The sequence below is a fragment of the Drosophila mojavensis genome, unplaced genomic scaffold (genome assembly GCF_018153725.1).
Source record: "Drosophila mojavensis isolate 15081-1352.22 unplaced genomic scaffold, ASM1815372v1 contig_80, whole genome shotgun sequence".
NCBI lineage: Eukaryota > Metazoa > Arthropoda > Insecta > Diptera > Drosophilidae > Drosophila > Drosophila mojavensis.
Window position 1 is genome coordinate 337,592 of NW_025318906.1, and position 23,596 is coordinate 361,187.

A 23,596-nucleotide genomic window follows, 5' to 3' on the forward strand; every position below is an offset into this window, starting at 1 on the left:
ATTCATGTTCGCTATGCATAAACAAATTACGAAAGAAAACACAAAAACATTTTCCGCCACAGATTCCCATATAGACGAATAGACTGGACCCGACCGACCCGACCGAACACAACCGCGGCATAAATTGAACTAAAACATTATGAGGGGAGAGAGAGCAAACGCGCCTTGTGTTTGTCACACGCAGCGACACAACCAGATAATTGAAGAGAACGAGAGAATACGTTCTATGCTCTCGTCGAGCTTTGTGAGAAAGACACGGAATGTGCGCACACGCGTTAAGCAGGTAAGGCAAAGCAAATGCATATTCTAAGCTTAGATAAGATATAAGCTATAAAGGGGGAAATCAATGGAATTTCATAAAATAATAGAAGTGTAATGAGGTCATGCTGCTAGCAGCATAATTCATAAGTTGACAGATCGCCGTTATATTATATCAATTCCTATTTTCATAATAATAGCCAGCAAATTTCAATACATGCGATAATTGTACAGCTATTTCTGTTTCCAAAGCGCGTGCTCTCCATGCCGAAAACCAAGGACTGGCATATCAGTGCGAATTGTTTAGTCTGAAGCATGCGAGTTCTCTTCAGCTTGTCTTCATATCCTAAGCTCGACGTTACTATTCGTAATAGCTCGAAAGAGAGCGTTTTAGCTGCTCTCGGTGGCTCTCGCTCGGAGCAGCTAACGTCACTTCAAAGGTGTTCGAAGTTCGAACAATGTGCCGTTGTCGGTGGTGGGTTGCTGCGCTACGCGCTCAGTTCTCTGGCCACTGTCGAGCGCTGCGGTCGCTCTTATTCCCGATCGCAACAGTTAAATCTTCGTCTCTGCATTCTCGGCGCATTCTTCGTCATTGATGGCGCTGCGCATGCGAAAGTAAAACGCGTAATGAAAGCGCAAGCAGAAAGAAATTATATCGGAATATAATAACAATAACGTAAACATCATAATAATTATGACTATTTAAGCAACCTTAACGAAGTGCAGTGGGAACGTAGAGTCGCAAATGAAAACGAATTCTACTCTAGTGCAAATTATTTTAGACCAATTAAAAAGAGCAATAAGTGAAAAGCTGTTCGTTATTTGTGCGTTGCCAGCAGTATTTAAGCAATATTTCGCAATTTCGAAGTGAAACGGCTCTGGCCAAAAAAGTCAGAGTTTTTGTTTATTTTACATTATCGATCGCCGCGTTTCTCATTTGCGCAACGCCGACGCTTATCACCAAGCCAGGAAGGCAACGTTCGTGCCTTTCCCAATACCTGAATCAGTTTCAGCCAAAGTAAATAGAAGTCGAGGCGAGTCCATTAGCGTTTGCCCAACTATTTGAGGCTCTCCTTCTCTCTGCTGATAACGATGCCCACACACATTGCCGGCAAGGTGCAATAGAGCCACGCCCACACCATGAGCAGCCTTCGGCCTTCTAGTGTCTGCGATACGACGCCGCTGCAGCGCTTCGAGAGCCAAAGTAGCAGCAGCGAGGAGCCGTCCTCGCCAACAGCGGCGAGCATCATAGCAGCCGTCACTGCTGCAGCCACGCCCACTTCAAGCTCCCAACAAAACCAACACCAACACCAACACACGCAGGAACAGCACCACAACAACAATAATAATGTTAGCAACAATGTAAAAGTTGATTTACAGCTGCCGCCGTTCGTGGGGGGTGGAGCGGGCGCAGGAAGAGGAGCACGCGGACAGATAGAAGCTGACTCCAAGCCGCAAGAGCGCGGCACGGCTTATATCTTTGGGCGCATTGCAGTGGACTTTAGCCTGCTTGGCTGCGGTGAGTATTGATCCAAATTTGATTTGGCATGAGTAGCAGAACGGACTCTCGATATGTTTTACTCTATTAGTACTACGACACTTCTACTTCTACTGCTAGAATTTCCACTTCTACTACTTTATCTACTACTATTTTGCTATTTCTACTACTATTCCAAGCTACAGACAGATTTCGCTGTTAACAGATTCTGAAGCCCCTTGAAATATAAATAGTCTGCCTTCACTTAGGGAGTTTATCACCTTACCATGTAAGCTGACATCTGATTAGATCGATTATTTTATATTTATATATAGACTTTTTAAGTATTGATTTTATTTGGCACGAGCAGTCAGAGTCATCTCATCATTTGCTCTTCTACTTTTACGATGTGCTATCACGTTTTGTACCAATTGATCTCTGGCTCTGCGTGCATCCATTGAATGGCTCCGCTCTGGGTCTACTGTCTGCATAGAGTATGATGATATGAAGTATGTGCCATATCTGAGTTTTTAGCAGTCGCTCGACTATGCTTTATTCGTTGCCCTCTCTGGTCACCTCTTGGCGCCGCTGGTGCCATCATTGTTATCGGAGGCCTCGACTGTTATACGTTTAGGTTTTTATTCATTTAATTAATAATAACACTCGGAATGCCATTTTTTTTTTTTTTTTTTTTTTCAAATAAGTAAGCATCTCTGATGCTGGGGGCCCTCCAACAGATGCCCAATAATGGACCAAATATATGAGTATTCGCGCATCGAGTGTTGTCTGATTTATATTTGACTTAATTTACGCAAATGTTTTTCTGGGGTGAATTTATTGTACAAAGTGCTGTGAAAATACCAGCAGCAACAACAGCAACAACAACATTGAAAGCAACAATGATATGAAAACATCATCATTCATCAGCTTGATTTTGAATTGGAACTGTGTGGCACTTGGCTGTGTTTGTTTACAGAGGTCTAATTTAGGCATGATCAGCAGACCTTGCACCGATGAGCCAGTGCGTCAGCTAGAATCCGACACCATACACCAGCGCTGATGATAATGATAATGATAATGATGATGGCTATGATAATCTAGGCCACCCTTGAACAACACTCGCATTGCAGATTGGCTAAGATTCGCGGGTTTCGCCCTCTAATTCGAATATAGAAATCTATAGGTGCTGCTGCTCATATTAGAGCTAAAACACGGCTAAGACTCTTTTGGGCCATTATAGAAATAGTTCATTATAAATAATGCTGTGAATGACAATTATATTCTTGAGTCTAAGGTCTAAACGTGTAGAATATTACATTAAATTTATTGTAGTAATAATTAATAATAATGATTCAAATGGCATTTTATTAATTATTCTATATATATTTCATATTTTGATTGTACTTGTTGCAGCCGGCTTAACCATGGCTGTCCTATCCTCGTGCTGTGAGCCGCATACACGCGGGTTCTTCTGCAATGATCTCTCTTTGAGGCATCCTTATAAAGAGTCCACCATACAGAACTGGATGCTGTACCTGATGTGTGTGGTGCTGCCCATATCTACGGTAAATTCTCGCTAATTAAAATTAAATATCTCACCTCTAATTGTTGGACTGCACAGATTTTACTGGTTGAATTCTATAGGGCGCAAGACTGGACTAGGTTTTCGCACCACAACCAGCTGTATAGCAGCGGCTACTTTTTGTGCCACATGGAGCTGCCACACTGGGTGGTGGACAGCTATCGTATGATTAGCACCTTCTTCTTTGGCCTGGGCATCGAGCAGCTGACAACGGACATAGCCAAATATACCATTGGACGACTGCGACCTCATTTCTTCACCGTAAGCAGCAGACGCTTGTCTCTAAGGGCGGCCTAATCTCGCTTCTTCAATTTCAGCTCTGTCAACCTGTGCTGCCCGATGGCACCACTTGCAACGATTACGTCAATGAGGGTCGCTACATTGAGGACTACGTCTGTACGGCTAAGGACATAAGTGCGAAGCAGCTGAAGAACATGCATCTCTCTTTTCCCAGTGGCCATTCGAGCTTTGCTTTCTTCTCCATGATCTACATTGTGGTGCGTATATACAAACACACATACAAATATACACACATACAAACATTTCGTGTAAACGATCACACTCTTCCTTCACTTTACTTCACTGTACGACAGACTGACTGACCCCCAGGTCTGGACGACTGAATAATGCTACAGCTGCTGCCCTTTTAATAGGGCGACTTTCGATGCCAGGTAGGGGTCGCTACAGCCGAGCTTAAGGGACGCTGCAAGCAGCGAAAGAATGCTGCTGCATACATGTAGACATCTCAAATGATCTTCTGTAGTTCTTCTAAATCCCTTGCATTTGTTAGGCAAACAGACTGACGAAGAGAACGACTGTGAGTTAAGGCTACGGCTTAATGTTGATATGTTAAATAGCTCATGTACATTATTATTTATAATTATTATTAGATGGTATAGACAGCAGTTTAATAACTGCAATTCCTACTCTCTCTATTTCCCATTTGTTTCCTGCTGAGCGAAGAGAATATTGTGAGGTAGTCAAAGGATTTGCCTTGCCAAATGAGGTCTAACAGTCGCAGGTTTTCGTTCGTGCGAGCGAGCGAGATGGCCTCTTGCTATCTCAACTGCTCCCTTAGAAAATCTCTCTCAATGTCTGTTTTTCAACACAGCGCATACAAACCACTGCAATTTTTACTCTCTCTTACTGTTGAGAGTGACTCTTTCCTTACTGCTGAGAGCGAATATTGCAATTAAAAGCACACACACCCACATACCTACTTATGCTTGTATGTATATGTATTCACGCCTTTGACTGAGATGCCTTATTGAATTGCTGCTGCTTCCTCTTAGATCTACTTGCAGCGCCGCATGAAATGTTCGCGCTTTCGAATGCTGCGACACCTGTTGCAGTTCCTCTTGGTAATGTTCGCCTGGTACACGGCCCTGACGCGTGTCTCCGACTTCAAGCACCACTGGTCCGATGTGTTAGCCGGCAGCTCCATCGGCATTGTCTATGCTTTCCTAGTGGTAAGTTATTAACTAATATACGCTCTCTCTCTCTCTCTCTCTCACTTTACAAATATACTTATATATTTTATCTGCTGCAGACATCGACATTTTGGTAGGTTGGCCAAATCGAACCGAGTTCTTAAGTCTTAATCAATATTTGGCTTTCAAAATTGACGTGCAAGGATAGCAAGGATCGTTTTACGTCTGCGTACAACTTTATTTATAACTGTATCTGCGAATATGGCGCATATGTCTACATATATTTATTTATGTATGTGCTACTTATGTACAATGTACAGTGTCTCTATTCCTATGTGTAGGTGTGTTTTATCTATATTTTTACTTAATAAAATTTTAATAGTGTATGTCAAAAACGAATTGAGCTCGAATTTTAATTTGTGTATTGGCTTCGCTGGGTATCGATGTTCTTCTCCTTAAGCCTCCTACTTGTGCCTGCTACATAAATATGCTCAAAATCATCAGAGCTCTATTTTCAGTGCTTAAAGGGTAAGGTAATTGATCTAAGTATTGGCCTTCTCTTTATTCTACTCTAGGAGCACAGGAGGTGTCTCTATTAGTCGCCTCTTACGACAAGCTCGAGACTGAGGCAGCCTCCAACCACACAGCTCCACTGCATAGTGGGCACTGCCTAGTGGCCAGCGGCCAGTGGACAGAAAACGTTTTGCAGTTGCCGTTAGCCGAATGATTGAAGTTGACTTTAATTGCTTTTAGCGCCAGATAAAGAATTGAGTTATGTGCAGAGAGGCAGACAGTCAGTCAGGTAGCCAGTTAGCCAGGTTAACAATTAGCATTGGCTGCAGCTCAGTTCAGTCGGCCAATTGGCTGGGTTCGTGGCCAGCTGCAATTAGCATATTAATCGAATTTACTGCCATTCGCGCACACTCGACACGCGCTCAATGAGATGCAGACGGAAAATGGGCTGCGGTTAACATGAAGCCCATCACTCACCCGGCAGCCGGGAGGAAGAGCACGGGATGGGACAGACGTCTTATTTGATAGCCTCTGCTATCAGCACTTAGCCAAAAGCTGTGAGATTGATGCGCCTGTAAAATGTCAGTGGAAATGCTTTCATGCTCGCTCAAAAGGGAAAACAGGTATATTTGGATTGTGCTTCACTAGATCTTCCCAATTTACATGGCATAACTTGAGGCCTGATTGCAGCTTCGACTAGACTCAAAATGTGGCTCAGATCTCCTCTACACCCCTGATCTCTTGATCATAGCTGAGCAGCCCATTCTAGCAAGCCCTTTCAGAGCGAACGAGTATGCTGCAGTCACTAGCACTCGACATGAGCGTCTTCTTCTTTTGCTTGTCATCGAGCTGAGTCTTGCTGCGCCCCTACGACATTTGATACGCTCGAGTGGTTGGCTGGAAGAACGGTTCCCAATGTTCGGGGCGAGTCTTTTGGCAATTAACACAATTTTTAATATCGCTTTTATCGTCAAGCATTGCATTGCTTTCCCCCATTTTCCGAATTTTCCACATTTTACTAAGGCGCTTTTCAATTGGACTTTCGTGTTGCCTCAATTGCTTCAAGTTTTATGTTGAAATCTATCGACGCTATCAGCTCTATAGCCGAATCGTGTTGAAGAAGAGAGATAGACAGCGAGAGGGAGAGAGAGAGAGCTGAAAACTTTTAGAATATGACAAAATGCCAGAGGGCGTGAGGCTGCCTCCATTTGGTGCTCCGAGTTGGGTGTTAAATTGACTGGCAATTTCAGCTCAACGCGGCTCAGTTTAGTTCGATTCAGTTTGCTTCACTTTCGAGCGTAACATTAATTTTACCATGAAAATTACAGATTACAAAGGTAAAGCAACAACAATAACAACAACAACAACAAGTCTTGTTTATAGCGAAAAGTGTGCAAAATTGCATTTGGGGTAGGATCTGCCTCACATACTGTAGCAATCGTAATGCAGCGGATATATGCCCTTCCTGGCATCACACGCGCAGCGGGGTGGATCAGCATGATCAGCTTGATCAGTCCTTTTATTCCTTACATTTTAATTACCTGATTAATGTAGTCCTACTTCCATACTGCTGGTAAATTATAGCCATGTATGCGCGGATGAAATTGTAGATCTCTTTTCATAGATTTCTAGTATTATGTTCTACATTTCCCCCTTTCACAGACAGGCAAATTCATGGTAAGGGTATTTCGTATTCATGCATACTGCGCTCTGTTCTACTGGCTCTAGCCGAGTTTGGTATTTGCGAGTCGCCGCTAGGCAAGGCCACAATTCATGCCAGAGCCGTGTCCATTGCGAAAAGCGTTAAATTTTTACCACGTGCAAAAACGTAACGAATAGAAAATCTGCACAGTCATAAGATCGTTAAGGCAAAACGTGGGACAGCTTGCGTGGGTTTTCAGTTTTCCTATTTCATACCCTACAAGTATTGCAATAAGGCGAGGGCATATGGTATGCATCAAGTGAAATGGATTGATATCATAACTTCCTTGATCAGCATCGATAGCTGCCTCCAGTTAAATATCCTTGTCTATTCGCTTCTTCTTCAGTAGAAAGACATTCAGATTGAAATAGCCCCCCTTCCCTCCACGATTGCTCAAGTCATGGCAAGGAACAGCATTCAGGGTATTTCCCAGTCGTGCACTCTCTACTTGTCGCACTCTCAACTTGCTCAATGGGAGTCTCTGTGCTTGGCCTTTGTCTTGCACGTACTCCTGTCGCCTTGTGGGCCAGCAGACGCAATAGGTGGTCGGGCGGCGCGGTCACTTCGGGCACCTCAGGCACCTCGGCTCAGACTCCTGGCCGGGTTGTCCTGCACCTACGTGTGTTGTTCTTATTTATTGTCGTTGAGCAATTAGTGGGCAGCGGTGCAATTTACGTTGGCACTAAACGCTTATTAATGAGCTATAGTCAATTTTTAGATACGCGCATAATTTATGCCCCATTTGGGCCCAGTGGCTAAGCAAGAGATCTATAAATCTTGGTGCAGAGCTTTTGAGATAAGACTTGGCCCTGCCTCCAAAGGCAAACCGGCAAAAGTGGTTTCGCAATGAAGTTTCCTGCCGGCAGAGGCGAGGCGGCCACATAAATCTGCAGACAGAGATTTGGCTTAAAGACTAAGATAGACACAGACTTGATAGTTAACGCATTTGAACACTGTCGAGCAACGCCTCGATTTGCATTTAGTTCCCTTCGAACCGGTCTGCCTAGACCCTGCGCCATTCCGAGTTACTTTCCAATTGAATGCATCTTTTTGCACGGTTCCTCTTCGCCGTCTTCGTCTTCGTCACCGTCACGTTCAGTTAACAATTGTTGTCAACTCGGAATGTGTCACATAAATAAGAGACAAACCTTACCGGCCACCCCTTCGCCCTCCGTCGACAACCCGTGACGCACAGCGCATAAAACACACCTCGCAGCAGGCTGCCAGCGCCTCCTTTGGCATTTCTCGCCCTGCCTTGCAGCAGGCTGGCCTAGAGGTGGAGGACCTTCCCGCCTTGGCTTGCTCTTCCGACTCACCCTACTCTCCCTCCTTCCTGCTCCCAACTCAAGGTCTTAGCTCAGAGCATGTGAATACTCTCTGAATAGACGCTCGAGTATCTTTCGCTCAATGTGTATTTATCTTAGCTTTGCTTAAAATGTGACTAAGTTTATTTTGCACTATATTTACATATGTATGTCTATATTGTTTCACGGACTTGGCATACAGAAAAGTGAATATCGAAAATATTATATTTTAAATATATTTTCATAACAAATATCTATCTCTCTCTGTTTCTCTCCTTCCCACTCTCGCTCCGAGACGATCTCTGGCGTCAATCGAATTGAAGAAAAACGTCTCGCTGGTTTTCCGCAATAATGATGAAGGAGGGAACATTTACTTTGATTGTGTTTACAGATTCCGCATGCTGCAAGCTTGTCTTGGCTTCAGTGGGGGGCAAGGTGCCAGAGATGAGTTTGTCCAGTCGCTGAGGCTAATCCCAGCTGAAAAGTTCATAAATTGCGCATCATGCGGAACAACAGATGCATTAGCTTATGGCCAACAACATGAGTTTATATATAAGTGTATATAATTGCACATTTTGTTAAGTGCATGAAAATTCCTTCACGCTATTTACAACAAGGCTGCAATTTGTTGAGGAGCGCAGCCGACGAGCCAAATCAGTGCGTTTTTAATTGAATAAACGCAGCAGTTATAAATGTTTACATTAAGTGTGTGCTTTGACCCCCTTCTCCTATACGTCCCCCTGCCAACCCACCCGTCGATCAACTTTAATTAGCGGCAACAAGTTGAGCAACGGATGCGTTCAATTATGTCCGACATCAGCTGGAGTAGCAGAGACGGCGCCATGTACACCTAACACCCCGTCAAGAGACAGACAGAGGGAGAGAGAGAGAGAGAGACAGGGAGCCTTAACCTGTAGAGTGGTGTCAGAAAAATTGTCACTGGCCTGCGGGCTACAACGTTTCTTCAATATCGGGCATCGGGCATTTTGCATATGACCAATTAGCCAGGTGACCGATCAGCATATTGTAGCTTGTCAATCTGCGTCGAATATTGGCGACGCGTGTCGCATTTGCATTTGCAATTTATGGCTAGAGTGCGTGAGTTGCCTTTCCTCGATGTAGTAACGTGGGATTTATATATCAGTCCATAAGCAAACATGTGTGGAAATGTCATGCAGAAGGTGTGATCAATGTTTCACATTGTTGCAATTGACGATTACTAAAATTCTGCATGAATACTAACAGCGATTGGCCCATCAATTTGAATGATTCATAATTGCCGCTATTGATGTGCATTAGGACGTACTAATCATATTAACAGTATGAAATTCGAATTGCGCGCTACTCTAGTAGCTGTTCACTCAGCTTGGCACTCTTAGCATACACTTGATGGTCACACTAATGTACACGCCACTATTGCATTTAAACTGCGCGCCAATCTGTTAATAAATTTCGTATTAGCTGACTGTTAACTCAATTCGGCACTGTTAACATACAGCCGCTGGCCACATCTATCTTAACAGATCTACCACAGCTGTTATTGCCATTCACACAGCGGCCAATCGGTGTCGACAATCGGTATCGTAATCGAAGGCACACCTGAAGTCGCGTTCGCGTTGTCATCATCGCTCCAAAAACCTCCGTACACCAAATTGTGCCGTTTGAACATACGAAAACGTGTGTTTTTTTGCTTAAAATACGCTGTGGAATTGTTAGCGTTCTTGTGCCAGCTGCGCACAGCTGTTGTGGGTGATAAAAATTAGTGCAACAAGTGGTTTTCAACTTGCTTTTTACTACTCAATCAAAGTGCCTTACCAACATACACAGCGACGCGCGCACACACACAGAGACTGTTCTTTACCTGCCAGTTTGAGCACGAACACACAAGCGCGTACGTAGGCAACAACAAGTTGTGAGTGAGCTGTATGCTTGGAATCCAATAAGATAACTACGCCGAAAAATGCTAAGCGTATGCACATAATTCAATTAAGGAGCTCAGTCTCTCAGTGAGTGACAAAAAGTGCTGATAAAAACAAAAACAACTGCATAAATCCCCAACGCGAGGATCAGTATCGCGTTTTTGTATGTGATAAAGATAGAGGAAGGAGTGTGAGGTAGAAAGAAAAAGAGAGTCGGTCACGCTCTGTATGTGTGTGTGCGCGATCTCCTTTACAACAACACCAAAATCAACAGCAGAAACAGCAAGTTGCTAATTGAAACAAGTGTATTTTAAATATAGTCCACAAAGTTCACTTAAGCAAATACGACAATAAGCCAGGTAATTATACACATAACTCACATTTTTCACTTTTGCTTTTACATACAAACGCACAAACATACAGACATACATGCATGAATATATGAGCAGCATACTCACACACACGCACACAACACATGCATAAGTGTGTGCATCTCTCATTGACATTGTTTTTGCTTTTTGCTTTGCATACTATGTAAAAGTTTTTGCGCGTTTTCTCTGCCGCGTATTGCTAAATATATATGTATGAGTGTTCATATTTCGTATGGTATTTTCTTTTTATCATTTCTCACTGCCCTCACTGCTCTCTTTTTTATTGTTTTTACCTTTCTACACTTTTAACAGTCATCATCGTTTTGCACTTGTTTCTAAATATATGTGTCTCTTTCCCACTGAAGAAATGGCAAGAGTGCTAACAGTGGGTCTAATAAGAAATTTTTATCGGTCTGCCTGAAGTTTCTTGTTTGTCTACCAATACAGTTGCTAAAAGCCGCTGCTCACCATAGACACATAAGAACACACATACAGACTCATACGTATGTTGTCGCTAATAAATGAATGCCGCCGCTTTGGAATGTTCGTTTGAGAATGAATTTTTTGTTTTTGTGTTGCCGTTCCTGTTCTCAATACATTTTGTATTAGATGGCCGTTGTCAACGGGTTTGGTTATCACTACACAGCACACTGAGGCACATACACGCTCGCACACACAAAAACATACATACGCATTGAGCTAATTTCAATAAACAAACTGCAGACTGAGTCGCTTTGTTATTTCCGTAGCTTGTCCACATTTTCTGTGTCAATCACCTGTTTTTCACACGCCAACCGCCAAAGCATTCAACAAAACCGACTCCAGCAGAACAACAATAAATTCGCCCTGTTCTCTCCTCCTTACTCAGCCAATAAACAGCGGCAAGTCATCAAATGAAAACAACTCAATCTGAATTCGCCGTGTTTCCTGCCGCAATAACAGCTGTTCGATTCAGATTTGTTTATCTTTTAACAGGCGTTGAATGTTAAGCTAAAAGCCAGGCAAAACTGATTACGCGTTTGTGTGTGAACAAAATTCGAACAAATATCGTAAATTTAAAAACGTACCTTTTGCAATAAATATTTAATAGATTTAAGCTAATGGCAATAAATGTTAAGTAGCGTGCGGAAGCCGCTGTTAGTTAACATTAACATTTACATGCAACAGAGCTGCGGCTCTCAGTCGTTTTTCGACATTCGTGCGCGTCGCAAGGATATGCGCAAGGATAATTTCACAAAGCACACACACATATAAACAGGCACAAACACACAGCTAGACAAGCTAAATTTACGTAGCGGCTTTTCAATTATTTAAGCCATAAAGCCGACGTGCAAGTTGAGTTTACGACTGCAACTCAAGCCAGCAGCCGCAGATGAGCCAGAGATACAAATAGAAATGTAAGAGAATAAGGCAGAAAGAATGCGATAACATAAAGTGGAAAAGTAGAAAAGCGGAAAAGTGTATTAAATAAATAAAAGCAACTAAGCCGTTGCTCTGGCTCTGCTACGCTCCCTTCCTTCATTGCTCTAGTATTTAAATCATTCTATTGTTGTCTATTTCAGTTAAAGGAAGATTAAGCAACAACAAAAACACACACAATAATGGAGTCCATGGAATACGAAATGGCTCGCAACATGACGCTGCTGTTCTTCCTGGAGCGTCTGCTGGACAAAGGCGAGCCGCGCACCGTTCACGATTTATCCTGCCAGTTTGGCAACAAGGAATTCACCAAGGAAATGCGACAAATCGCCGGCGGCAGTCAATCAGGTAAGTTTCAATGCAAATCATACCCGCCCAAGCAGTGAATAGAAAGTATATTAGTTAGTTCTCTTATCAAGTGCCGAAATCCTCGGGTAACATCCGTTGAGAATTCCTACATATATTAGAATCAGCTATTCATTTTCGCTGTTGACCTTCTCTGCTGATAGACCTGTAACGTCCATTGAGGCAGATATTTGAGTAAATTTTCCTGGGCAAACAGCTGAAACCAGAAACCAGTTGGCATCGAATACTAAACATATTTGTGCACCTGTGTCTATGCGGGTTCAATGTCTGTTTCTTGTTATTGTTGCTGCTATTGTTGTGGCTGTTGTTGTTGTTTGTGTTGTTATCTCTTAAGTGCTTCACTTGTCCAAGTGCACATTTCATCAATGTCAGGCAGCAATCCAGTCGCCGCCAGTTTTAGCCCAGCAATTAAAGCTGCTGTTAAAAACCGCAAGCGAAAATCGTTTCCAATGGAGTCTGCACAGTTAAAAGATATCATGTATTAACTTATTTTTAATAGCTTTAACAACGGTTTATTATTTATCCTGTTTTTGTAGATTTCCCTATATGGTATGATATGTCTATATGTAGCATAAACATACCCCGTATGATTGCAAGGGGGCAAACAAGATGCCGGTTTTGCCAAGTTTTATAATACTCTCAAAGTGTTAATAATATTATTTTAATTTTATTTAACTTTACTTATTTTTCACTATCAAGTCAACTATACCCTTTATTTACATTGTGTTGGGTATTAAACCTCGAGCTAGCTTTAGTTTTTCAGGGTTTTTCTTTTTGTTTTAACTCAATCGATATTACACGTGCTTTTCTTATTCACGTTGTTGTTGTTATTGTTGTTGCTGTTCCGTTTTGGAACTTAAGACGCGCTACTTTTTGTTTACGAAAGCACTCGACATCGACGTCCGCTCTTTGACAGCAAAGTACTATTCAAACAGTTGCAGTCCAATGCTACTGACTGCACAATACCCGCCCTGAGTACAAAAGTTCATTAATTTAATTAGAAGCTCTGATCATTTCAGCTGATCATCAAAGCTGATGGGTTCATCTGCACCGGAAACTAAGAGCTATGAAGCTCTCAAACTGTTAAATATATAGTTTTACAGATTTGTTAAGCCAAGTATACCAAATCTCGATCAGTGTTTGATATACTCCATCACAATCAATGAGCGAGTATAATGAAGGAAACAACTCAACACATTCACACACACATTATCATCGCGATGTTTGTGTGTTATAAAAATAGAACAACTCTTCAAAAAGTAAAAAGTCTTATAAATAGACATCTACTGGAGGGCAGTGCAATGCACTTTCTTCGATTTCTCGGGACGCCTATTAAAAAAGTCTTCCCGAAAATTCATTAGCGTATTATTAGATGCTGTCTCCTAGGTGATTTGTGCAGGAAGTGGGGGATATTAATCACTTAAGGCTGAGGGAGTGCCATCGTTTAGTCAGGTTAGTCAAGTTCTTTCTCAATTTGTACAAAAACAATTTGTTAGTTATTGTTGTTTATTGTGGTATTTTCATAGTTGAGTTGTGGAGCTGTTTACTTTGGCATGCCTTGCTAATTATTTTCACTCGCAACACATTTTATTTGTTCACACCTTGTGGCTGCATTAATTGCACTCATAAGCTAAGTGCAACAAATGCATTCATCATTATCGCATTTTAAAATACATATGTCTTTTAAACTTGAAACAGTGTTTCGCTTTGAATACAGCTTTAAACTGTTTGCAAGTGCAAAACGCATAAGACAAAGGCCGACACAGAGTTGCTAAGATAATATCTACTAACCATGCAAACACATGCACATAAAGTACAACACGGACAACTAATGCAGCTGAATCTATCCCACTCTACGCTTGAGTCCTCTGCTCTCTCACTCTTTCTGCACTTGTCCCACGCATAGACTATTTACGCAGTATTGCCCCCACCCTTTGTTCTCTCAAGAGAGCAAGTGTCTAGTGCGACCGAGCGAGATGGCCTCGCCCTCAGTCTTCACTTGTCCCACGCATAGACAATTGATGGCAATCGTGCAGCAGAGCCGATTCCATGCCATTACACTCTCTGCTCGTATCCTTTACTCTCTTGCGCTCCAATCAAACAATCGGCTGGTGCGATCGAGCGAGATGGCGTCACTCGTCACTCATCTAGCCTATTTTGGCTTCCTCGTCTCTCTACACCATACAATTTTGTTGCTTACGCTCATTTCTCCCGTTTTCACATTTTATTTATGTGTATGTGGGAATATGTGTTTACCTCACATTTCTGTTCTCCGATTCGACACAATTGCACAATAGCTGAAGGATCTCTCATTTTAATTTTCGCATGATGCTTTTTGCATAGGATATTTGTTGATGAGCTCTTAATATAATTTATTCAAAATGAGCTCACACATACATGTACTTGTACGTGTATTTGAGTAGGTCTTACGCCTGCTGTAATTGAAAACTCTATGAGTTAAAATTGTTTTCGAATATATTCATGTTCTATGGTAACAATACAACGAAACGGAGGCGTATCTACTCAACCTTAAGCTACATTCCCATTATGTCTTTAGTAACCGTTCTCTAGCTTACTTTGGATCCATTACCAAACAAACAAAAAGCTTAAAGCGCATTTTGTATGCCCAAAAAGTAAGCCCGACAAACTAGATAGAAACACTCCTATAAACATATTTTATGTGCGGCACCTTTTCTTGTCAACGATTTTTTTACTCTCTTGCCTGCTTATTCCACTAGTAAGCCGTTAAGGGCCAACTCTCTATACCTTTGATATTTTCATAATGCTTGGCTTAAACCCGAAGTCGATGTCGAGGCGGATTCCATTTGATGATGATGTGGGTAAATTTGCTTTTCTTGTTTGGTTTGCAATAGAAAAAGTGTCGATTACGTGACAGAAATGTTCAATTGAATTTCAAATATTATAGCATACACTATTCTAGCGAGACAGAGAGAGTGTGAGGGTAAGCGAAAAAGAGCGCGCGAGAGAGAGAGAGAGAGAGATATGTGCCCATTTGTTGCTTCAATAATGCATAAGTTTAGTTTTGCAAAGCTCTCTTTTCCTTTCTCTCCCACTCTCTCTCTCTCTTTTCATCTCTCTGTGTGTGTGTGTCTATATTCCCTAGTGGTTGATGAGGGTTTAAAAGAGCCAAACAAGAAAACATTTACAAAATTAATGTCACAAGCAATTTTTGTGCCGACATTGAAACATTGAAACATTGAGAAGCTGTTAGAAAGCACCAAACGCTTAATTTCTACAATAATTTCTCAGCTTAAAAGCTATTAACTAATATGTGATAATGGCATAACAAACAGTTACCAAAATTCCACTGCTAATTTGACAAGCGAAACCCAAACTCCTAAACAAGAAAGAACGTTCCAATGGGTAGTAGCTGACTGCGCAATACTCGTTCACTGGCACATTTAATTAAAAATTGCTGGGTGGAACATAATTAATGGGTCCATCTGTAGAGGTTTTAGCTCTACAATGTCTCTAGATGGACTAAATAATAGTAAAATGCTTATATACCCCACACGCTCACGTTGTGAGCGGGCAACAAAAACAAGTTTTGCATGCAATTCGCGCGAATCATTTGACCAAACTTGACCAGGCCATTAACTATTGGCTGTTAGCCGATGTGGCTGTGGCGCTGTCTCTGTCTCTGGCTGTTGTCGATGTTTTGTCAAATAGTTGCACACAAACATATTCCATTTATATATTAGCGGGGCTATCGATGGAGGTCTCCAAGACATGTTTTTGTTATTTTTTGCGTAATCGATTGCCAACTTATTCGTCAATTGAGTTAACTAAACACATAGATTGGGAAGGCGAGGGTGGTTTGAAAAAAATATAGAAGGTGAGCTAAAGGCTCGTAGCACTCTCTATTGAACATCCATATCTGCCTATAATCTGGAACATTAATACGGAAATCCTCCTTTTGACTCCTAAAACCAATATACCCAATTCAGCCATCTGTCATATGTGTGCAGGGTATGAAAAGCTTCTGCTACTCTTCCGTACTCTGGGAAATTGCTTGTGCTTGTTGATTTTGGCTGGCTGTTCAATGATCGATGGACCGCATCCATGTTTCGCTGTAGCCCTTTAACATTTTCGGCTTTTTGACTTTGGCTTCCCTTTGTAGACGACACTGAACATAAATTTAACGATTTTATGCCGACAGCAGTCGGTTGGCCCATTTGGAATCCTCAAGCAGGCTGCTCGCCTCCTGCTGCTCTGCTCTCCTGCTTCTTTGGCATTGCGTGTCGGCAGTTGTCGTCTGCCAGCTGGCAAGGTTTTTCCTGTTATTATTCTTAGCTTGGGGGAAGGGAAGGGAAGGAAATGGAAATGTGGAATGTGAAATCAAAGTTGAGTTGGCTAAGGGCGAGCTTCAGCGTCGCCGACATTGATTATTTGGCTCGAGCAACAAATTTAGCAGCACGATTTGCTATTTATTAATATGGGGGAATTGGAACAAATGTTTCAATTAATTGGTTCATAATGAAGTCGCACTTGCAGCAGTTCGCAATCAGCCAAATGGGCTTTCAAGTCAACATCAAATCCATTTGGCCAGCAGCTAAATTTCACTTTCCCAACTTGAAGACATAAAATCTTGAATTTATGTGCTCATAACCCTTTTTGGCTACACCTGCTGAATTTGCTAAAGGTGTAAAGGTTACATTTCAATAAGCAAACATAAAGTATGTTCACACACACACACACGTACATGTATATATTTGTGTGTGTGTGTGTTTATATATATATTTATAGAAAATGTGCTCGCTGCATTTGAAAATTGGCCACAAAAACTCTTGTGTCCAATAATGTGAGGCGGGCGAGTGCGCATTAAATGTGCCAGCGCCGACACCTGCTGCCGCCCACTCCACCTGTTCCTCAGGGGCGTGCCTGCCTGCTGCCTCCTCGCCACATATACATATATATTTTAGCCAAGAAATGTCGCTGGCGGAAACAGACAAATATTGTTGCCTCTGCATCATAATATTTAGCTTGGCAGAGTCTAAGGAATATATACACGAGGGATGTTCGTAAAGTTTTAAACAGATTAGGATATTTATGATGAGACATTGTAATTATTAAATGATATATTATCAATCAGAATCTAGAGGATAAAGATAGACAGAAATCCCTTGCCTTAAGGTTTCAAGCTGCCCTCGCTGCTACTTTTATGACAGTGTCTACAAGGTCCTCTTCAGAGCAATCGAAATATCTGTATTGCAGGCGATAAATATTCATGTATTTGGCTTTGCTTCGTACACCCATTTCGGTCCGGAACTTCAACTTGAACTGTAAATTTCAATTCCAATTTGTGTAATGCAGAAGGTGGAAACGGACATAAAAAATTGAGTTATGCAGCAGTTGCCGGGCCCCCATTTAGTGGACACACATAATGTGCCACGATATTTCTTTTCAGTCTCGGGTCGGGCCACTTTTCAGTTTTGTGGCCCGTCGAGCACTCGGGAATAGATTTTGTAGATTTGTCAGTCGAAATCCCTGGGATAAGCGTAACTCTCAGCAAATCTTGGGTAATCCTTATATAATGCTGAACAATTTCTTTGCACTTTTGATTATTCGAATTGAAATTTGATTAATTTCTTGTGCACAACTTGTTACAAATTCCGAATGACAACAATCGAGGCAGAGGCTGTTGCTGCTGCTGCTGCTGCTGCTGCTGCTTCCCCTTCGACACGCAACAATGAAAACAAACAATTTCCCCTCTTGGCCTCGCCCGTGCTCTATCCAAAAGCTGCGCGTTTGTCATGTCACGTCATATTACACACACAATAGGCTGCGGCACCCGCCCAGCCGCGTCCTGCCTCGTACAGTATGCCCACCCACTAACGGACGCACGGGCGGGTGTCTGTCGCTTGCCTCGAGTCAGTCAGGCAACTCTGACCTGATTTATCAAATAAAATAGCTCGCGCAGCTTGGCTGAGTGCATTCACTTTTCATTTGGCTGGAGTTGTACACTGTAAACAATTTGAGAATATGAAAATTGTCAAGAATTACCCACTATTGTATTTCCATGCTATTGCATACAGTTGAATCATCTCTTTGAAGTATACGAATGTACTTCGGACTGAAGAAGAGAATATATGAGTGAGCTAATTGGAATACTAGAGGCTTCTGATTAGACAGTGGAGTATTAGAGTATGAGTATAAGAGTTTATATATCCTTCACGAGTAATATAAGAATATAAGAAGTATACGAGTATGAGTATTAGAGAAATACTGTAAGTCTCTATGTATTAGAGTTAGGATATTCTTCCGTTTGCATTTATGCATATACCTAAACATTTTAGAATTATTTATGTATATGCATGTATACTGCTGCTATAGGGTAACTTCTAGTCGTATCCATTTCTAATGCACTTTCATAGTTTGCTGGGAACAACGAACAACTTTGTGCAAAATGCTAGAGTTTTCATTCACACAATTGTAAATGCGATAAAGGCAAAACTTTAGCCAACTTTACAAACTAGAAAGAGAAAGAGTCACACACACAAACATACACATGTGCATACATAAATATATGTATTTGATATAGTGATTACAATAAAGCTAATTATGGGAAGAAAGACATATGTAGCTGCCAGAGATAGCAGAAAACTTATACAATTCACATCTTAAAGCCAAGCTATAAGCCAACTGCAATGCAGAGCACATCTATAGATACACGCTCACTCACACTCACACTCACACTCACACACCCACAGATATGGCGTCATATTGAATGGCAAGACGCTGCCAAATTAATTAAGTTAACACTTTTACTGCATTAGCGCATTAAGAAATAGATGAGCAGAGACTCTCACTAATGGCTTATACTAATTATAATTGACAACTTTGTCTCTCTCTCTCTCTCCCTCTCTTTTGACAGGTCTGAAGAAATTTCTTGCCCAATACCCATCGATATTTCTAGTGGACGGCGACTACGTGCAGGTGAATGCCTATCAGCACAGCAGCTCCGACGATGGCAACGCCGGCGGCAAGCGCGACTACATCCAAGAGGCTAAAGACTACTTCAAGAACAAAATGCTGCAGTATGGCGCCGCCGCCGAGGTGCCAGTGCGCAGTCTGCTGGGCCATCGGTCGCAGGCCTCGCCGCAAGTGCGTCACATATCCGGTGAGTGAACTGAGCTTCAGCTCAGACAAAGATTTATACTTAGGGTTAATATATAGTCTATATAGATATAATCCAGCTCGTACACAGTTAATATATAGTGAGACTTACCCAGACTCTTTCCATGCCATTTACAGGTCAGCATATCAAGGAGTTCACAGACTTCCTGTCGAAGCACACGGACACGTTCAAGGTCGTGGACGACTACGTGATGCTGGTGGGCAGCGAGAACATGACGGATCTGCCAGCCAGGGATCGACTGCACTTGCCGCAGTCAAACATAGACACGCGTGGCACACAGCAGATGCTCGACTTTTTCGCGCAGTGCATTGAGATGAAGGGCCCGCTGCTAGTGGATCAGCTGTTCCACCTGCTCACGCTGAACTTTCCGCAGGATCAGTGGCTGCGCATGTTCAAGACTCCCGGCGACCTGAGCTCGTTCCTGAAACTCTTCGGCGACTGCTTTCACATCCAGGCGAATCTAGTCACGCTGCTGCAGAAGCCCAAGCTGAGCGATTCCTATATACAGCAGGCGCAGGCTCGGTCACGGGAGCAGTTCAACTCGGTCAACAACAACCAGAATCCGCGCAAGGGCGAGCTGGCGCTGAGTCCTGTGCAACAGCGCTTGCACTCGCCGGCGTTGCGCAGCAACGGCTACAGCAGTGCGAACAGCAACAACAACAACAATAACAACAATAATAATAATAACAATAATAACATAGCGTCGCCCAACTTTAAGCTGAATGCGCCCGTCTCCAACATGACTGGCGGCAACGGCTTTGGCCAGAGTCAGAACAAATCAGAGCCCAACTCGGGCTTCGACAGCTACGTGCCCATGTCGGAGCTGAAGCTGGAGAATCTGTGCGAGAACAACTATCCCAGCTCCACTGTCTGCTACGGCCCCATAGGAGCCGCCACGCAGCAGCAGCAGCAGCAGCAACAGCAGCAACAGCAGCAGCAATCGGCGCCAACGGAGCGTTTGAATAGCGTGAACCAAACCCTGAAGCAGCGCATCAATACTCTGGTCATCCGCACCCTGGCCGAGAATCTGGAGAAGGACAAGCAAACGCTGGCCAATCAGAATGCGCACTCGAGCCCGGTTCATGGCAGCAACACCAAAGCGACAGCAGCAGCAGGAGGAGCAGCAACAGCAGCAGCTGCATCAGCAACAGGAGCAGCCGCAACGGCAGCGAATGCCTCATCTAGTCAGAGTTATTTCGTGGGCGACACCTGGAAGATCAAGGTGCTGCAGAACACCACAGTTATAGCCAACGTGAAGCATTCAACGTTTGTGACCGACGCGCTGCTGGACCTGGCCAAAGATGAGGAGCACAACATAGCCATCTCCCTGGACTGTGAAGGCATCAACCTGGGCATCAAGGGAGAGATCACTCTGATCGAAATCGGCACGGCACGTGGCGAGGCCTTCCTCTTCGACGTGCAGTCCTGCCCGGCCATGGTGAGCGACGGTGGCCTGAAGACGCTGCTGGAGCATGACCAGGTGATCAAGGTGATCCACGACTGTCGGAACGATGCCGTCAACCTCTACCTGCAGTTCGGCATTCTGTTGCGCAACGTCTTCGACACGCAGGCGGCGCACGCCATTCTGCAGTACCAGGAGAATGGCAAGCAGGTGTACAAGGCCAAATATATATCGTTGAACTCGCTGTGCGAGCAATACAATGCGCCCTGCAATCCCATCAAGGACCAGCTCAAGCAGATCTACCGGCGCGACCAGAAGTTCTGGGCCAAGCGACCGCTGACCCGTGAAATGATGCTCTATGCGGCCGGAGATGTCCTCGTGCTGATACACGAGCAGCTCTTCGGCACCCTAGCCCAGCAAATCAAGCCGGAGAACAGGCAGCTGTTCTCTGAGCTGTGCACCGAGCAGATTCTCATGCAGATCAAGCCGAACGAAGTCAAGATACGCAAGAAGCAGCGCAAGGTCAGCACCGAGGTCTCAGATCTCAAGCAGAAGCTGGCCCAGACCAGCAAAAGTATTGTACTATCCAACCGAGAGATACGACTGTTACGGTGAGTACACTGAGCCTCACTTAAATCCATTGAAATCAATCTGAGTTTACATTAATCGATTGCAGTTACATGGACTTGACGGAGGAAGAGAAGGAGCGACTCAAGGGCTACTACAAGGTTGCCAAGAAGCTGGAGAAAATGGAATCTGCGGGCAATCCAAACAAGTTGGTAGAAATTAATATGTTTCTTTGGAGATAGTTCTAATTTTGCTCTTTACAGAGATCAAAGTGATTCGGAGGACGAGGCGGAGGCAAATGAGAATGACTTCTTCCCAAGTCTGGACTCGGTTCCATCGGATAATTCGTTGTCGGGCACCTTCTCGCCACGCTTCAGCTCGGAGCCGCCCAGTTTGACTGAATCGATGCAGATGCTAGAGGAAATATTGCAAAACAAGTCAATGGATCGAATAGCACGTATTGATAAACTCGAGGCCATATTGACGACTGCAACCACATTGCCATGCGATCAAGTAAGTCCAACTCAGAGTTCAATTTATAATCGACCTCTTACTGAAAGCATAATCTCTTCCCCTTAGATTATCACTTCCAATGCGATGCAAGAACAATTGGGCTCCAGTATTGCCACAACTGAGAATCTGCAAATCATTCGCGAGAAGTCGAGAAAGTAAGAGACACTAATCTGGTCGGGAATGCCCGATTTTGGAGTTACCCTTGACTTTCAAAATAATGTAACTTTTTATTTTAATTTTTAGCATGAAGAACTGCAATTGCCATGGAGAACGAAGCATCACGCCTATTTTAAGATCGGGAAACGATAAGCGAGTCGTTAAGTTGGTGGATGCCGAGTCGCAGACACTGAGTACCGGCGACGTTGTCATTACCAAAATATTCTTTCAAGACGAACACGAGCGTGCCAAGGAGGCGGTGTTGGCCAACAGTAATGCGAACACCAATTCCCCGAAACGTTTGACCTCAACTTGAATTTGAGCTTTTCGACAAATTATGATTCCTAATTATAAAACACAGACATATGTATTATTTTGATGATGATGATGATGAAGATGATGAGACTCCCCAGTTGGATGTAAAAGACGGAGTGATTAACTCTTTTAAAAAATATGCAATAATTTTCCCTAACTAATTGAAAAGCAATATAATTTGTGCCTAAATGTTGAACATTGTATTAACAATATTTGCTATATAGTATATTATTTACTCCTATTTCAACTGTGTTAACATACATATAACAACCTATATATCTATATATATGTATATATACATATCTATTGATTTTGCTCACTAATTAATGGAGAAACGAAACTTTTTATTGTTACGCCGAATCACACTTCTCATCGTTAGATGATTTAGAATTTGTGTTGCATTCAGATTATTTAGCAATTTTTTGTTATTCAGTTACTATACTATACTATACTATATATATATTAATTGAAGACCTAGCGAACCAATCGATCTAAATCAAATTAACATTCGACGCTAGATGTGTTTTTATTCGGATGAGGCGAGTCTATGTATAAGAAACGTTGGACCAATATCTGTGTGTGAAATCGAAAAGCCTTTATCTTTTAACGATTTGTAACGGTTTTCAATACCCTTGTCGCCATATCAAAACGGAGAACTTTGTATTTGTTGACTTGCACTTGCAATCAGAAACACGTTAATCCAACATAATTTTAGTCGAACTCAAACCGCATAATCAAAACTTCTTAACCTATTAACACAACAAGCGTAGTCAATCTAAGTAAATGATATTAAATTGTAAAGAGAACATATTGAAATTGTACGATTATATAAAACATGCCTAATTAAATAAATTTGTAAAATTGTATTATACACACTTAATCAAGAGATGCATTAAGACAACATTCGAGTCTAACTTTTATTCCTATCAAGCTTAGCAATGGATTTATGTCTGAGAGCCAAATGCTTCATTGAAAGCAGCCAGCAGCAAATCTATGCAGGAGTCAGCGAATATGACCGGAGTATTGCAGTAAGGATACACAGGGATCAACATCAACCATCAAACGGAAGTCGGAGGCTTTTAAGCACTTGCTCAAGAATCTGTTAGCTTAATATAAAAAAATGGTTTTTGCTTCGGTTTTTTT

General features: G+C 42.6%; 2 protein-coding genes across 4 annotated transcripts; both read left to right on the forward strand.

Annotated features, from left to right (window-relative positions):
- The first annotated feature begins 139 nt into the window (after nt 1–139).
- On the forward strand, nt 140–5,146 carry LOC6578261 (putative phosphatidate phosphatase). Of its 3 annotated transcripts, none has more exons than XM_015163032.3 (7): nt 140–283; nt 1,639–1,777; nt 3,149–3,300; nt 3,357–3,578; nt 3,635–3,814; nt 4,610–4,786; nt 4,867–5,146. In XM_015163032.3, exons 1-7 carry the CDS (start codon nt 140–142, stop codon nt 4,882–4,884), a joined length of 1,032 nt encoding a protein of 343 aa, XP_015018518.1. In that variant the 3' UTR covers nt 4,885–5,146. The 3 variants fall into 3 exon arrangements, with proteins under 3 accessions (XP_015018518.1, XP_015018517.1, XP_002004177.1); XM_015163031.3 differs by having other exon boundaries at nt 194–283; nt 1,628–1,777; XM_002004141.4 differs by lacking the exon at nt 140–283 and having other exon boundaries at nt 746–1,777.
- Nucleotides 5,147–9,845: 4,699 nt separating this feature from the next.
- LOC6578262 lies at nt 9,846–23,356 on the forward strand. The gene is made up of 8 exons (XM_002004142.4): nt 9,846–10,544; nt 12,119–12,323; nt 19,237–19,482; nt 19,617–21,513; nt 21,579–21,677; nt 21,733–21,982; nt 22,049–22,137; nt 22,226–23,356. Exons 2-8 carry the CDS (start codon nt 12,158–12,160, stop codon nt 22,452–22,454), a joined length of 2,976 nt encoding a protein of 991 aa, XP_002004178.1. The 5' UTR covers nt 9,846–10,544; nt 12,119–12,157; the 3' UTR covers nt 22,455–23,356.
- Nucleotides 23,357–23,596: the final 240 nt, after the last annotated feature.